This window comes from Cetorhinus maximus, chromosome 1 (genome assembly GCF_964194155.1).
Source record: "Cetorhinus maximus chromosome 1, sCetMax3.hap1.1, whole genome shotgun sequence".
NCBI lineage: Eukaryota > Metazoa > Chordata > Chondrichthyes > Lamniformes > Cetorhinidae > Cetorhinus > Cetorhinus maximus.
In genome coordinates, this window is record NC_135879.1 from 240,929,136 (window position 1) to 240,946,071 (window position 16,936).

General features: G+C 49.0%; 1 protein-coding gene across 1 annotated transcript in view; it reads left to right on the top strand.

Moving 5' to 3' along the window:
- The window catches only part of m1ap (meiosis 1 associated protein), a 115,933-nt gene that overhangs the window by 81,097 nt on the left and 17,900 nt on the right, over positions 1-16,936 (top strand). The window contains exon 9 of the mRNA XM_078555710.1: positions 13,074-13,238. Within this exon, the coding sequence (XP_078411836.1) occupies positions 13,074-13,238 (165 nt within the window). The remainder of the gene's footprint in view (positions 1-13,073; positions 13,239-16,936) is intronic.

Genomic DNA, 16,936 nt, shown 5'->3' on the forward strand with positions numbered 1-16,936 from the left:
TCACTCCTCTTATGCCCGGATCCTTCCTGATGGACTCGGCAAAGGGTTCTATGCAGCACACAAAAAGGACAGGCGAGAGAGGGCAGCCCTGCCTGACTCCAGATTTAATCGGAAAGCTATCTGTTTCCCACCCATTGATTGAGACTGCGCTACTGATGTTAGTGTAGAGCAGTTGGATCCAATTTCGAATTCCCTCCCCAAAGCCCATTTTGGAGAGCACATCTACCATGTAGGTGTGCGATATTCTGTCAAAGGCCTTCTCCTGATCCAAGCTGATGAGGCAGGTATCCACACCCCTGTCCTGTACATAGGCAATCGTATCCCTGAGCAGCGCCAGGCTGTCAGAGATCTTCCTGCCTGGCACAGAGCAGGTCTGGTCAGGGTGAATCACCAATTCCAGAGCGGATTTGACCCGGTTGGCGATGACCTTGGACAGAATCTTATAGTCCATATTCAACAGTGAAATGGGTCGCCAATTTCTAATTTCCTCCCTTTCCCCCTTGTGCTTGTAGATGAGGGTGATGATGCCTTTCCTCATGGATTCTGACATGCTGCCGGCCAGGAGCATACTCTCGTACACTTCTAGCAGGTCTGGGCCGATCAAGTCCCACAGAGCCGAATACAACTCCGCCGGCAGGCCGTCGCTTCCGGGGGTTTTACTCTTCTCGAAGGACTCGAGGGCCTTAGTCAGTTCGTCAGGAGTTAGCGGTTTGTCTAGGCTCTCCCGCGTACTGTGGTCTAGGACCTCCGTGATAGAGGACAGGAAGGACTGGGAGGCCGTGCTGTCCGTGGGCTTCACGTCATACAGTCCGGCATAAAAGGATTTGCTGATCCTCAGAATGTCGGACCGTGATGACTTTACTGAGCCGTCTTCTTCCTTCAGGCTGCTGATCACAGAGCGCTCTCTGTGTACCTTTTGGAAGAAGAAACGTGAGCACGTCTCATCCTGCTCCACGGAGCGGACTCTGGAACGGAAGATGATCTTGGAGGCCTCCGAGGCAAAGTGCGAGGCTTGCTGGCCCTTCACCTCTTGGAGCTCCTCCTTGACATCCACCCCCATCGACTGCAGCCGGAGCAGATTCTGCATCTTTTCCTGGAGTCGGGACATTTCCCTCTGTTCCTTTCTAGCTTTCTGGGTGCCTTTGAGGATGAAAAACCTCTTGATGCTTCCCTTGATCACTTCCCACCAGTGTGTCAGGGACTCAAAGAGGGGTTTCACGGTTCTCCAACCTTTGTAATCCCTCTTGAGCTCCTCAATGTTCTCTGGGGTCAGCAGTTGCACATTTAGCTTCCATGCCCCCCTGCCCACCCTCAGGTCTTCCTCCAAGTGGCAGTCCGCCAGTAGGAGGCAGTGGTCAGAGAAGAACACCGGCTTGACCTCGGTGGATCTGACTGTGAATGCACGGGACACAAACAGGAAGTCTATCCTGGAACGAATGGACCCGTCTGGCCGCGACCAGGTGTATCTACGTTGCGCTCCGTCTGCAGGGTTGCTGAAGACGTCGTGCAGCTTGGCATCCTTAACTGTTTCCATCAGGGATCTGGACGTAGCGTCCAATCTGCTTCCGGCCCTGCCGGATCGTCCAGCCGCATCGATGATGCAGTTGAAGTCCCCGCCCAGAATGACCGGCCTGGAGGTCGCCAGCAGCAGTGGGAGCTGCTGAAAAACCTCCAGCCGCTCAGCCCCTTGTGCCGGGCCGTACACGTTAATTAACCGGAGTGGAGCGTTCTTGTACATTACGTCTGCTACCAGGAGTCGCCCGCCCACCACCTCCTTGACCTCGGAGACGGTGAAGTTGCCTCCCCGCAGCAGAATACCCAGGCCGGAGGAACGAGAGTCGTTTCCGCCCGACCAGATCGATGGCCCGTGGGACCACCATCGTGACCATTGTCTGTAGGAGCTGAGGTGCGGTATCGCACACTCCTGCAGAAACAACAGGTCAGCTTTGACCTTGGCTAGGTAGTCCAAGGTCGCAACACATCGCGTAGTAGATTTAATGCTACGCACATTTATGGATACAATCTTTAAACCCATTTTAAAGCATTTATTCTCCTACCAAACCCACTGTCTCTGAGAGTCCCAGACCTTTAGTCTGCTCCTTCATACCCGTAGTGAGCTCAAATTCCTTCACTTTGGATGGGCTGATCTTCTCCCAGAATTTTTTTTTTTTTTTTTTTTTTTTGTAAAAATATACTTTATTCATAAAAATCTTCAATCACATTCAAAACCATTTCAAAAACAACATTACAAGGGTACAATCCAGGTTAAACTTTTACAAAATGTATCACCAGGTGCATCAGTACAAACAATATTACAGTCATTTACAGCCTTTCATTTTGATCTGTACAGCCCGAGGGGCTCTAAACAGTTCCCAGTCTCTCGGTGCGCTGTGGTAGAAAGGTCTTAGACAGCGACCCTTCCCCATTGCGCCTTTGCGGCAGCTGCCCCAAGCTTTAGTGCGTCCCTCAGCACGTAGTCCTGGACTTTGGATTGTGCCAGTCCGCAACAATCGGTCGGGGACAACTCTTTGTGCTGGAAGACCAACAAGTTTCGGGCAGACCAAAGCGCGTCTTTCACCGAGTTGATGATCCTCCAGCTGCAGTTGATGTTTGTCTCGGTGTGTGTCCCTGGGAACAGCCCGTAGAGCACAGAGTCCTGTGTCACAGAACTGCTCGGGATGAACCTCGACAGCAACCACTGCATCTCTCTCCAGACTTTCTTTGCAAAGGCACAATCCACAAGGAGGTGAACAACGGTCTCTTCCCCACCACAGCCACCTCGAGGGCATCGTGCAGAGGGGGTGAGACTCCTGGCGTGTAGGAAGGATCTGACGGGGAGGGCCTTTCTCACCACCAGCCAAGCTACGTCTTGGTGCTTGTTGGAAAGTTCTGGCGATGAGGCATTCTGCCAAATGACTTTAACAGTCTGCTCGGGGAACCATCCCACAGGGTCCACCCTCTCCTTATCCCTCAGGGCCTCTAGGACGTTACGTGCTGACCACTGCCTGATGGACTTGTGGTCAAAGGTGTTTTTCTGCATAAATTTTTCCACCAGGGACAGGTGGTACGGCACGGTCCAACTACTTGGAGCGTTCCGCGGCAGCGTGGCCAGACCCATCCTTCGCAACACCGGGGACAGGTAGAACCTCAGCACGTAGTGACACTTGGTGTTTGCGTACTGAGGGTCTACGCACCGCTTGATGCAGCCGCACACAAAGGTGGCCATCAGTATGAGGGCGATGTTGGGCACGTTTTTTCCCCCTTTATCTAGAGGCTTGTACATCGCGTCCCTGCAGACACGATCCATTTTCGACCTCCAGATAAAGCGGAAGATGGCTCGAGTGATCGCCATCGCGCAGGAGTGTGGAATGGGCCAGACCTGCGCCACGTACAGCAACAGCGAGAGTACCTCACACCTGATGACCAGGTTCTTACCCGCAATGGAGAGGGAGCGTCGCTCCCACATGCCCAGTTTCCTTTTCACCATAGCCACTCGCTCCTTCCAGTTTCTAACGCATGCCCCGGTCCCTCCGAACCATATCCCCAGCACCTTCAGGCCGTCAGCCCTGACAGTGAAGGGGACAAAGGATCGGTCAGCCCAGTTCCCAAAGAACATGGCCTCGCTCTTCCCACGATTTACCTTGGCTCCCGAGGCCAGTTCGAACTGGTCGCAGACGTGCATCAGTCTGCGCACCGACAGCGGATCCGAGCAGAAGACGGCGACGTCGTCCATGTACAGGGAGGCTTTTACCTGAGTGCCTCCACTGCCTGGGATCGTCACTCCTCTTATGCCCGGATCCTTCCTGATGGACTCGGCAAAGGGTTCTATGCAGCACACAAAAAGGACAGGCGAGAGAGGGCAGCCCTGCCTGACTCCAGATTTAATCGGAAAGCTATCTGTTTCCCACCCATTGATTGAGACTGCGCTACTGATGTTAGTGTAGAGCAGTTGGATCCAATTTCGAATTCCCTCCCCAAAGCCCATTTTGGAGAGCACATCCCCCATGTAGGTGTGCGATATTCTGTCAAAGGCCTTCTCCTGATCCAAGCTGATGAGGCAGGTATCCACACCCCTGTCCTGTACATAGGCAATCGTATCCCTGAGCAGCGCCAGGCTGTCAGAGATCTTCCTGCCTGGCACAGAGCAGGTCTGGTCAGGGTGAATCACCAATTCCAGAGCGGATTTGACCCGGTTGGCGATGACCTTGGACAGAATCTTATAGTCCATATTCAACAGTGAAATGGGTCGCCAATTTCTAATTTCCTCCCTTTCCCCCTTGTGCTTGTAGATGAGGGTGATGATGCCTTTCCTCATGGATTCTGACATGCTGCCGGCCAGGAGCATACTCTCGTACACTTCTAGCAGGTCTGGGCCGATCAAGTCCCACAGAGCCGAATACAACTCCGCCGGCAGGCCGTCGCTTCCGGGGGTTTTACTCTTCTCGAAGGACTCGAGGGCCTTAGTCAGTTCGTCAGGAGTTAGCGGTTTGTCTAGGCTCTCCCGCGTACTGTGGTCTAGGACCTCCGTGATAGAGGACAGGAAGGACTGGGAGGCCGTGCTGTCCGTGGGCTTCACGTCATACAGTCCGGCATAAAAGGATTTGCTGATCCTCAGAATGTCGGACCGTGATGACTTTACTGAGCCGTCTTCTTCCTTCAGGCTGCTGATCACAGAGCGCTCTCTGTGTACCTTTTGGAAGAAGAAACGTGAGCACGTCTCATCCTGCTCCACGGAGCGGACTCTGGAACGGAAGATGATCTTGGAGGCCTCCGAGGCAAAGTGCGAGGCTTGCTGGCCCTTCACCTCTTGGAGCTCCTCCTTGACATCGACCCCCATCGACCGCAGCCGGAGCAGATTCTGCATCTTTTCCTGGAGTCGGGACATTTCCCTCTGTTCCTTTCTAGCTTTCTGGGTGCCTTTGAGGATGAAAAACCTCTTGATGCTTCCCTTGATCACTTCCCACCAGTGTGTCAGGGACTCAAAGAGGGGTTTCACGGTTCTCCAACCTTTGTAATCCCTCTTGAGCTCCTCAATGTTCTCTGGGGTCAGCAGTTGCACATTTAGCTTCCATGCCCCCCTGCCCACCCTCAGGTCTTCCTCCAAGTGGCAGTCCGCCAGTAGGAGGCAGTGGTCAGAGAAGAACACCGGCTTGACGTCGGTGGATCTGACTGTGAATGCACGGGACACAAACAGGAAGTCTATCCTGGAATGAATGGACCCGTCTGGCCGCGACCAGGTGTATCTACGCTGCGCTCCGTCTGCAGGGTTGCTGAAGACGTCGTGCAGCTTGGCATCCTTAACTGTTTCCATCAGGGATCTGGACGTAGCGTCCAATCTGCTTCCGGCCCTGCCGGATCGTCCAGCCGCATCGATGATGCAGTTGAAGTCCCCGCCCAGAATGACCGGCCTGGAGGTCGCCAGCAGCAGTGGGAGCTGCTGAAAAACCTCCAGCCGCTCAGCCCCTTGTGCCGGGCCGTACACGTTAATTAACCGGAGTGGAGCGTTCTTGTACATTACGTCTGCTACCAGGAGTCGCCCGCCCACCACCTCCTTGACCTCGGAGACGGTGAAGTTGCCTCCCCGCAGCAGAATACCCAGGCCGGAGGAACGAGAGTCGTTTCCGCCCGACCAGATCGATGGCCCGTGGGACCACCATCGTGACCATTGCCTGTAGGAGCTGAGGTGCGGTATCGCACACTCCTGCAGAAACAACAGGTCAGCTTTGACCTTGGCTAGGTAGTCCAAGGTCGCAACACATCGCGTAGTAGATTTAATGCTACGCACATTTATGGATACAATCTTTAAACCCATATTAAAGCATTTATTCTCCTACCAAACCCACTGTCTCTGAGAGTCCCAGACCTTTAGTCTGCTCCTTCATACCCGTAGTGAGCTCAAATTCCTTCACTTTGGATGGGCTGAGGTAGATCTCCTTGGCCGTGTTCTGCTCCAGTGGCATCTGGAGGTTCACGTAGTGAGCGGATTTTGAGATGACCTTTGCTGGAGAAGCTTCTCCAAAACTCACCCCCTCTGGGGGGTTGCTGTTCCCGGCTTCCTGGAGCTGGGGTGCGATGATTGCCTCACTGCTCCCAGATTCCAGGGGCTGTGGTGCACTGGCCTCCTCAGGTTGCAGGCAAAGTTGGGGTGCGTTGGTCTCCTTGTTGTCTCCAATTTTCTGGAGCTCGGGTGTCTCGTCCTCCAACGCCCTGGAGCTTTGCCGCCTCTTCTGTCGGTGCCGCTCTGGCACTTCCTCATCCGAAGAGCTGCTGCCCTTGTCATCCGTGTCGGATGGGAGACGCCTCTTGCCGCTTCTCTGGGAAACGCCTTTGCTTCTTCTTCGCTCCCTCTTACTTTTCTTGTTCTTCACCGTCCGCCACTCCCCCTGCTGCTTTTCCACTGCTGCCTCCTCCTCCATTGATTCGCTGTCCTGAGGACTGGAAGGTTCAGGGGGTGGTGCTGTTGATTGGCTCTCTGTTGCCTCAATCTCTTTCTCCACCTTGTCTCTCTCTGTGTCCTCCTTTGTCCCGTTGAGCTCCCTGGGGGCCTTGGTGGTTGGAGTGACACGGAACATTTCTTCTGCTTCCCCGTGGTCGGCTTTGGCTGCCTGTGCGTAAGTACGGCAGCGTTTGGGGCAGGTCCTGTAGAGGTGACTTGCCTCGCCACACAGGTTGCAGCACTTGGCCTGTTTGCAGTCTTTTGTCTGGTGCCCTTCCTGTTTGCAGATCTTGCAGAGGGAGGCGCTGCAGTTGGCCGCCACATGACCAGCCTTGCCGCATGAGCGGCAATGCTTGGGTTGCCCAGCGTAGACCAGGTAGCCACGGTTTCCCCCGATTGCGAAACTGGAAGGAGGGTGGAAAATGGCTCCCTTACCATCGGTCTTTAGCGTGACCTTAAACAGGCGTTTGCCTGTCCAGATCCCCAAGTCGTCTCGAATCTCGGTGCCGCTCCCCACCTTATCGAAGTACCTGGTGAGGAAGGTGACCACGTCGGCGACAGGGACGAAGGGGTTGTACACATGCACCATCACCTCACGTTCCCGTTGCAACGGCAGAGAAAAGTGCGGCTCCGCCGTCAGGATCTTCATCTCCGGCAGGTCTCTCTTCTCCTCGAACACCCTCAGGAGCCGGACGCAGTCTGCCACTTGCTTGAACGTGACGTCAAAATAACCACCTTTGCGGGAGTCGTGCAGGGTGAAGATCTCCGTAGCTTGGAAGCCGCACGCCTTCAACAGGATCCTCCTGGTGAAGAAGCCCCGATCCATAGGTGATCCTCCTTCGTCGCTGTGGTTCACCGTGACTCGGACGGTGATAGGTAACCCACGGTATGAATTCGGATTGCGATTGGTTTTCGCCCTTCCATCCCGACCTTGCCATGGCAGGACCATGGTGTCGCCCCTGCAACACTTGATCTTAGATACTACACTTGATCTTAGCCAAGAGGCCGAGAAGCGATGATCTTCTCCCAGAATGCTTCAGTCACTTCTTACTAGCACCCTCTGTTGGATGCTCTGCCTCCTGTTGAGCGCGAGAGTCCTTCTCCTCGATTCCTTTCTGAGTCGCGGTGTCTGCGATGACTTCTCCCAGAATGCTTCAGTCACTTCTCAATAGCACCCTCTGTTGATCTTTAAAAGTTTCCCAATCTTCCAGCCTGCCACTGACCTTTGCAATTTGGTATGCCTTAGCTTTTGCCTTTATGTTATCTTTAACTTCCTTGCTTAACCATGGATGCTTTTCCCCCCTCTTGCTGCCAGACCTGCTGAGTTTTTCCACCACTTTCTATTTTAATTTCTTTCTCAGGCAAGTGCTTGTACTTAAGGCCTCCCTTCTAATGAACGAACAAAGAGAACTTTTCCATCTGATGTGTCTCTGACGACTAACCATTTTAAGATAGTAACAACTTAAGAATCATATTTCTCTACTTAACAAAGACTAAAAGTTAACATTACTACAATGTAAAGATTCACCCTTTCCTTGTACAGCAAATTTATATTTAACCATATAAGTGGGCAGATTAATGCGTAGGCTGCTGTCCACATGGTCTGTGCAAATAGGGAACTCCCATTAAAAATCACCTTCAGGGAAAAACTGCATGCAACCACTGAATCAAAATATTCTCGCATTTAAAGATATTGTGTCACGACTCAGGGGATAGTGCACTGTAATATCAAGCCCCACTGTTCCTCAAGCCGTGACAAATGTGAAAAGTTTGACCAAACCACCAGATTGCCCCAATTCTACCTAACTGTTTAATTTAGGTTAACAGAATATGAGCACCAGGTTTGTAAACTTATTAAGTAAATAACTGTTTATTGAACAAACTGCCGTTAACCAGTGGCAAAAGAAAGAAATACAAACTGCTAATTTCTAACACAATAACTTAAACTCTACCCCCTTCTTAAATCCCCATACACACACACACATACACACACACGTACAGGACACATAAGACACACAAAAACATGGATTTTAAGGGTGGGATAAAACAGTTCAATAGCACCATAAGACATAGGAGCAGAAATTAGGCCATTCGGCCCATCGAGTCTGCTCCGCCATTCAATCATGGCTGATAAGTTTCTCAACCCCATTCTCCCTCCTTCTCCCCATAACCTTTGATCCCCTTACCAATCAAGAACCTATCTATCTCGGTCTTAACTACACTCAATGACCTTGCCTCCACAGTGTTCTGTGGCAATGAATTCCATAGATTCACCACTCTCTGGCTAAAGAAGTTTCTCCTCATCTCTGTTCGAAAAGGTCTTCCCTTTACTCTGAGGCTGTGCCCTCGGGTCCTAGTCTCTCCTACTAATGGAAACATCTTCCCCACGTCCACTCTATCCAGGCCTTTCAGTATTCTGTAAGTTTCAATCAGATCCCCCCTCATCCTTCTAAACTCCATCGAGTATAGACCCAGAGTCCTCAAACGTTCCTCATATGTTAAGCCTTTCATTCCTGGGATCATTCTCGTGAACCTCCTCTGGACCCTCTCTAGGGCCAGCACATCCTTCCTGAGATACGGGGCCTAAAATTGCTCACAATATTCTAAATGTGGTCTGACCAGAGCCTTATAAAGCCTCAGCAGCACATCCCTGCTTTTATATTCTAGTCCTCTCGAAATAAATTCCAACACTGCATTTACCTTCCTAACTACCAACTCAACCTGCAAGTTAACCTTAAGAGAATCCTGGACTAGGACTCCCAAGTCCCTTTGCACTCCAGATTTCTGAATTCTCTTCCCATTTAGAAAATAGTCTATGCCTCTATTCTTCCTACCAAAGTGCATGACCTCACACTTGCCCACGTTGTATTCCATCTGCCACTTCTTTGCCCATTCTCCTAACCTGTCCAAATCCTTCTGCAGCCTCCCCTCCTCCTCAATACTACCTGTCCCTCCACCTATCTTTGTATCATCTGCAAACTTAGCCAGGATACCCTCAGTTCCTTCATCTAGATCATTAATGTATAAGTGAAAAGTTGTGGTCCCAACACTGACCCCTGCGGAACTCCACTAGTCACCGGCCGCCATCGTGAGAAGGACCCCCTTATCCCCACTCTCTGCCTCCTGCCAGACATCCAATCTTCTATCCATGCTAGTACCTTGCCTCTAACACCATGGGCTCTTATCTTACTGAGCAGCCTCCTGTGCGGCACCTTGTCAAAGGCCTTCTGGAAGTCCAAGTAGATAACATCCATTGGCTCTCCTTTGTCTAACCTACTCGTTACCTCCTCAAAGAATTCTAACAGATTTGTCAGGCATGACCTCCCCTTGATGAAACCATGCTGACTTGGCCCTATTTTACCATGCACTTCCAAGTATTCTGAAATCTCATCCTTAATAATGGACTCTAAAATCTTACCAACGACCGAGGTTAGGCTAATCAGCCTGTAATTTCCCATCTTTTGCCTCACTCCCTTCTTAAACAGGGGGGTTACATTAGTGATTTTCCAGTCCTCTGGGACCCTCCCTGACTCCAGCGATTCCTGAAAGATCACCACTAACGCCTTCACTATCTCTTCAGCTATCTCCTTCAGAACTTTGGGGTGTAATCCATCTGGTCCAGGTGATTTATCCACCTTCAGACCTTTCAGTTTTCCTAGCACCTTCTCCTTGGTAATGGCCACCATACTCACCTCTGCCCCCCGACTCTCTTGAACTTTGGGATGTCACTCGTGTCTTCCACTGTGAAGACTGACGCAAAGTACCTATTCAGTTCCTCCGCCATTTTTTTGTTCCCCACTACTACTTCTCTAGCGTCATTTTCCAGCGGCCCAATGTCCACTTTTGCCTCTCTCTTACCCTTTATATATCTAAAAAAACTCTTGCAATCTTCTTTTATATTACTGGCTAGTTTACCCTCATATTTAATCTTCTCCCTCCTTATTTCTTTTTTAGTTGTCCTCTGTTGGTCTTTGTAGGCTTCCCAATCCCCTGGTTTCCCACTGCTCTTCACCGCATTGTATGCTTTCTCTTTAGCTTTTATGCTTTCCCTGACTTCCCTTGTCAGCCATGGTTGCCTCATCCTCCCTTTAGTATGCTTCTTCTTCCCAGGGATGAATTTTTGCTGTGTCTCCCAAATTACTCCCAGAAACTCCTGCCATTGCTGTTCCACTGTCTTTCCTGCTAGGCTCATCTCCCAGTCAATTCTGGCCAGCTCCTCCCTCATGCCTCTGTAGTTGCCTTTATTCAACTGTAATACTGGTACATCTGATTCCAGCTTTTTCCTCTCAAATTGCAGGGTAAATTCTATCATATTATGGTCACTTCCTCCTAAGGGTTCCTTCACCTTAAGCTCCCTTATCAAATCTGCCTCATTACACATCACTAAATCTAGAATTGCCTGTTCCCTAGTGGGCTCCACCACAAGCTGCTCCAAAAAGCCATCTCGTAGATATTCCACAAATTCCTTTTCTTGGGATCCACTACCAACCTGATTTTCTCAGTCTACCTGCATATTGAAATCCCCCATGATCACTGTAACCTTGCCTTTCTTACCTTGTCTATCTCCTGGTGTATCTTGTGCCCCACATCCTGACTACTGTTCAGAGGCCTGTACATAACTCCCATTATGGTTTTATTACCTTTGCGGTTCCTCAACTCTACCCACACAGATTCTACATCATCTGACCCTACGTCATTTCTTGCTATCGATTTAATTTCATTTCTTACTAACAAAGTAACCCCACCCCCTCTGCCAATCTGCCTATCTTTTCGATAGGATGTATATCCTTGTATATTTAGCTCCCAGTCCTGATCCCCTTGCAGCCATGTCTCCGTGATGCCCACCACATCATACCTGCCAATTTCAATCTGCGCGACAAGCTCATTTACCTTATTTTGTATACTGCGTGCATTCAGATACAACACCTTCAGTCCTGTATTTCCTGTCCCCTTTCTCATTGTTGTCCCTTTATCTGATGTGCTTGAAGTTATATTCCTAGCCCTTTCCAAACACTCTGTCCTATTTTGTGTTCTGGAGAATTTAATAGCCTCTCCTGGGCTCTCCTTACTTTTCAGTTTTTCATAATTTTCCATGAAGTTGAATCCACCCCCCACACGCTAATCTGCTGCTTTGTTTCCCATTAGTCATACTTCTTGGAGTTTTACCCTTCCCTCCCCCCACTTTCTAGTTTAAAGTCCTGTTGACCACCCTATTTACCCTTTTCGCTAGAACATTGGTCCCAGATCGGTTTCACCAATTCCAGAGTACAGGATTCAATGGGTTGATTTTGCATATTCCTTTCCGTTCTTGTTGATGACATGAGGTTGTCTTCCAGCACTTTCAGTATTTAGTTCACTGGTTGAGCACTTGCCTTTCAATGTCTCTAACAGTGATTTTCCCCTTTGCCTCTTGACAGGGGTTTTCAGAGAGAGAGAGCAAGTTATAGAGATATGAGGAGAAAAAAACCAGCTAGCTATTATTGTGGAATTACTGGACTCTTCCACACACAGAAGAAAGAGGTCTTAGGTCTTGATCCTTACAGGTTAGGAGCTATTCTCCTGCCCTGTTCTTCACACAAAACTGGGTCACCTGGTCAGGAGCCAATTAAAAAAGCAGTTCCCTTGGTCCAGGACTCCTTTCCGGCACCATCCTGTCTTTCATGGCACACTCAGTTCCAGGACTGCAACATTGTATATATCTCTCACCCTGTTCTGGTGGACATATCTTTCAACCTGCAGCCATTGTAATTCTAATCCACAATCCAACAGAAAATAAAAAGATAAAAGCAAAATACTACGGATGCTGGAAATCTGAAACAAAATCAAAAATTGCTGGAAAAACTCAGCAGGTCTGACAGCATCTGTGGAGAGGAAGACAGAGTTAATGTTTCAAGTCCGTATGACTCTTCATCAGAACTAAAGAGAAAAAGAAATGTGGTGAAATATAAGATGTTTAAGGGGGTTGGGACAGGTGGAGTTGGATAGAGGGTCAGTGATAGGTGGAGGCAAAGGAGAGATTGCCAAAGATGTCATAAACAGAAGGTCAAAGGGGTGTTGACGGAGGTGATATTAGCTAAAGGATGTGCTAATGGTGACATTAAGGGTAGAAAGCAGGATGAGCAAGTGACAGATGGCCCTAGTGGGGGTGGGGTGGGGGAAGGGATCGAAATAGGCTAAAAATTGGAGATAAAACAATGGATGGAAATAAATTTTTTAAATAATAATTGAAATAGGTGGGAAAAGAAAAAATATATATAAAAATATGTATAATAATTATTAGAAAAAGGGATCAAAAAGGGGGTGAGGATTGTTTTATCTCCACCTTTTTGGATATGTTCCTTACAATTGTCAGAAAGGGTGAGGCAGAGTCAGAAAATTCACTACAATATACGTACAAAATTGAGCAGTTTCACTTAAATGTAGTATTCTGTGATGTGATTTGCTTTATTATTAATGCAATGTGTAAACCTGTCACAGGTCTACTTCTACGTATCATTTACTACATTTTGTTTTTCAATAATTAGGGTGACAAGAGGAGGGGACTAGTAAGAGGGCTACGAGAACACCAATGTTCATGGTGCCCAGGGCCCCACAAATCCAAAAAAAAAACAAAAGTTTTTATTTTGTACTTTTGTAGAACATATTGGATAGCCTAGATGTAGAATCAACATATAACCCACTGAGTCTGAGAAGTAATCTGTATAAACATCTCAGAGGAACTTTGGTTAGAACACCTTATCGTCAGCAACCAAAGCAAGTACAACGTAAAGAACAAAATCATCCTGAACAACCATACAGACAGGTATTTATATTCATTTATATTTGTGATTTCCCACACTGTTCCCGCTAAGTTGTGGGTGTGCAGCCACGCATCAGATACTTACAGGCTTACGTACTTGTAGTGGTTTGTGTAAGCTTGACACAGTAAGTATTTAAAATTTTTATCCAGTGTTCTAATGCTGAGAGCAAGCTAGTGTGTAGAAAAAAACTCTCACAACAAATTAAAAAGTAGATACAAATAATAGAGACTAAGATATGGCAGAACAGGTGGTGTCTGGACTGCAGTATTGGGAATTTGTGGTCAGCGAAAGTATCCAGAGTGAACATATTTGCAAGTAGATACCTTCATCTTGAATCTCTCTGACTCAGTCATTTGTCTGGAATGCAAGCTGGAAACACTTTGAATACATAAGAGGAGCAGGACAGTGAGGGGGGCAGGGGGGTTGCGGGCTGTGGTGGCAGCGGAGGGTTCCTTGTTATCAGGCACTCTGTGTCTCATCGGGATTTTGGCATCGGGAAGGGGGGAATGGCTATAAACTGCCCCCCTGCCCTTGTCTCCAACCCCACACCCAGACACCACCACCCACCCCCCACCACTGCAACCTTCACCACACGACCCCATCCAACCTCATACACCTTTGGTCTGGGTGCTATGGTGTTCCTGGGCCTCTGGTGGGTGCTAGCAGTGACAAGTAGCTGGCCTCTGATTGGCTGACAGCTTTGAATGGTCAGGACTTCCACTGCTGAGTAAATCAATTGGAGGGGAGGCCCAACGATGGCTACGTAAGGGCACCTGATTTTGTCAGGCCTCCCCCAAGGAACTGATGGGGATTCCTTACCGCTTTTTCAACCAGCGGGCAAGACTCCTGTTGGCTCCACAAAATCCAGCCCTTAGGAGTCAGTAGGGGATCTTATAGGAAACAGTAATCATAGTATTAAAATGTTTAGATTAGATGTTTTACCAGCACTTGGCCCATACCCTTGAATGCTATGACATGCCAAGTGCTCATCCAGGTACTTTTTAAAGGATGTGAGGCAACCCGCCTCCACCAACCCCCCAGGGAGCGCATTCCAGACCATCACCACCCTCTGGGTAAAAAAGTTTTTCCTCACATCCCCCCTAAACCTCCTGCTCCTCACCTTGAACCTGTATCCCTTCATGACTGACCCTTCAACTAAGGGGAACAGCTGCTCCCTATTCACCCTGTCCATGCCCCTCATAATCTTGACACTTCGATCAGGTCGCCCCTCAGCCTTCCCTGCTCCAACGAAAACAACCCAAGTCTATCCAACCTCTCTTCATAACTTAAATGTTTCATCCCAGGCAACATCCTGGTGAATCTCCTCTGCACCCACTCCAGTGCAATCACATCCTTCCTATAACATGGCGACCAGAACTGCGCACAGTGCTCCAGCTGTGGCCTCACCAAGGTTCTATACAACTCCAACATGACCTCTCTACTTTTGTAATCTATGCCTCGATTGATAAAGGCTAGTGTCCCATATGCCTTTTTCACCACCCCACGAACATGCCCCTCCGCCTTCAGAGATCTATGGACACACACGCCAAGGTCCCTTTGTTCCTCAGAACTTCCTAGTGTCATGTGTTCATTGAATATTTCCTTGTCAAATTACTCCTTCCAAAGTGTATCACCTCACACTTTTCAGGGTTAAATTCCATCTGACACCTATCTGCCCATTTGACCATCCCGTCTATATCTTTCTGTAGCCCAAGTCACTCAACCTCACTGTTAACCACCCGGCTAATCTTAGCGTCATCCGCAAACTTACTAATCCTACCCTCATCTATGTCGTCGATATAAATGACGAATAATAGGGGACCAAGCACAGATCCCTGTGGTACGCCACTGGACACTGGCTTCCAGTCACTAAAGCAGCCTTCTGTCATCACCCTCTAGACTGAATCTTGGGCCAATTTCAGGAGGTTGAGAATGGATCAGATGCAAGAGATAGAGATGAAGATGAAACAGAAAAAGGATCCATATGACAGATGTCAGGTTGTTAATATAAGTGAGAAACAAGCTGAATAAAGAAAGTTCAGAGAGGAAGTGAAAAGATGATCAGAGACAGACTACGAGAAGAGACTGACATCTAACATCAAGCGGAATCCAAAAGCCTTCTATATGCTGGGCTTCAGGCTGAATTCATTGGTCCTGTGAGCTTCCTTCGGTAGTCTGATACCGATTTAAAGATGTAGACAGCTGATTTGGCTAGTACCCTGGAGACAGTAGCACTTGGCTAAATTCTTTAAAGAAGTCGCAGTCAGCAGCAGGGGCATCCCTGGATGGTCATGGTCAACAAACAGGGTTCAAAGCTTGCAAAAACAAAAAATACCTGGAAAAACTCAGCAGGTCTGACAGCATCTGCGGAGAGGAACACAGTTAACGTTTCGAGTCCGAATGACTCTTCATCAGAACTAAGGAAAAATAGAAAAGAGGTGAAATATAAGCAGGTTTAAGCGGGGGTGGGACAGGTAGAGCTGGATTGAGGGCCAGTGATAGGTGGAGATTGCCAAAAGATGTCATAGACAAAAGGAGAAAGAGGTGTTGACGGTGGTGATATTAGCTAAGAAATTTGCTAATGGGGACATTAAGGGTGGAAAGCAGGACGAGCAAGGGACATATAGCCCTAGTGGGGGTGGGGTGGGGGGGAATCGAAATCAGCCAAAAGGTAGAGAGAAAACAATGGATGGAAATACATTTAAAAATAATGGAAATAGGTGGGAAAAGAAAAATATATATAAATTATAGGAAAAAAGGGGATCGGAAAGGGGGTGGGGAAGGAGGAGAGAGTTCATGATCTAAAGTTGTTGAACTCAATATTCAGTCCAGAAGGCTGTAAAGTGCCTAGTCGGAAAATGAGGTGCTGTTCCTCCAGTTTGCGTTGAGCTTCACTGGAACATTGGAGCAGGCCAAGGATGGATATGTGGGCATGAGAGCAGGGTGGTGTGTTGAAATGGCAAGCGACAGGGAGATCTGGGTCATGCTTGCAGACAGACCGAAGGTGTTCCGTAAAGCGGTCACCCAGTCTGCGTTTGGTCTCTCCAATGTAGAGGAAACCACATTGGGAGCAACGAATGCAGTAGACTAAATTGAAGGAAGTGCAAGTGAAATGCTGCTTCACTTGAAAGGAGTGTTTGGGCCCTTGGACGGTGAGGAGGAGGGAAGTAAAGGGGCAGGTGTTGCACCTTCTGCGGTTGCATGGGAAGGTACCGTGGGAGGGGCTTGAGGTGTAGGGGGTGATGGAGGAATGGACCAGGGTGTCCCGGAGGGAACGATCCATGCGAAATGCTGCCGGAGGGGTGAAGGGAAGATGTGTTTGGTGGTGGCATCATGCTGGAGTTGGCGGAAATAATGGAGGATGATCCTTTGAATGCGGAGGCTGGTGGGGTGATAAGTGAGGACAAGGGGGACCCTATCATGGTTCTGGGAGGGAGAGGAAGGTGTGAGGACGGATGCGTGGGAGATGGGCCGGACATGTTTGAGGGCCCTATCAACCAACCTGGGTGGAAAACCTTCAAAGCTTGCAAGGTGGGGTGGAGAGTGAGGAAGGAAGGACCCTTCTCGGGTCTTCTTTTGTCAGCATCTTAGCTGTTTGCCCTGCTTTCTGCAGAAAAAGTGGAAGTTTAAACATACAAAGGATGGGCCTGACACATGACTGTCACCCAGTAATTCAAACATGGTCATGATTAGTGTAGTC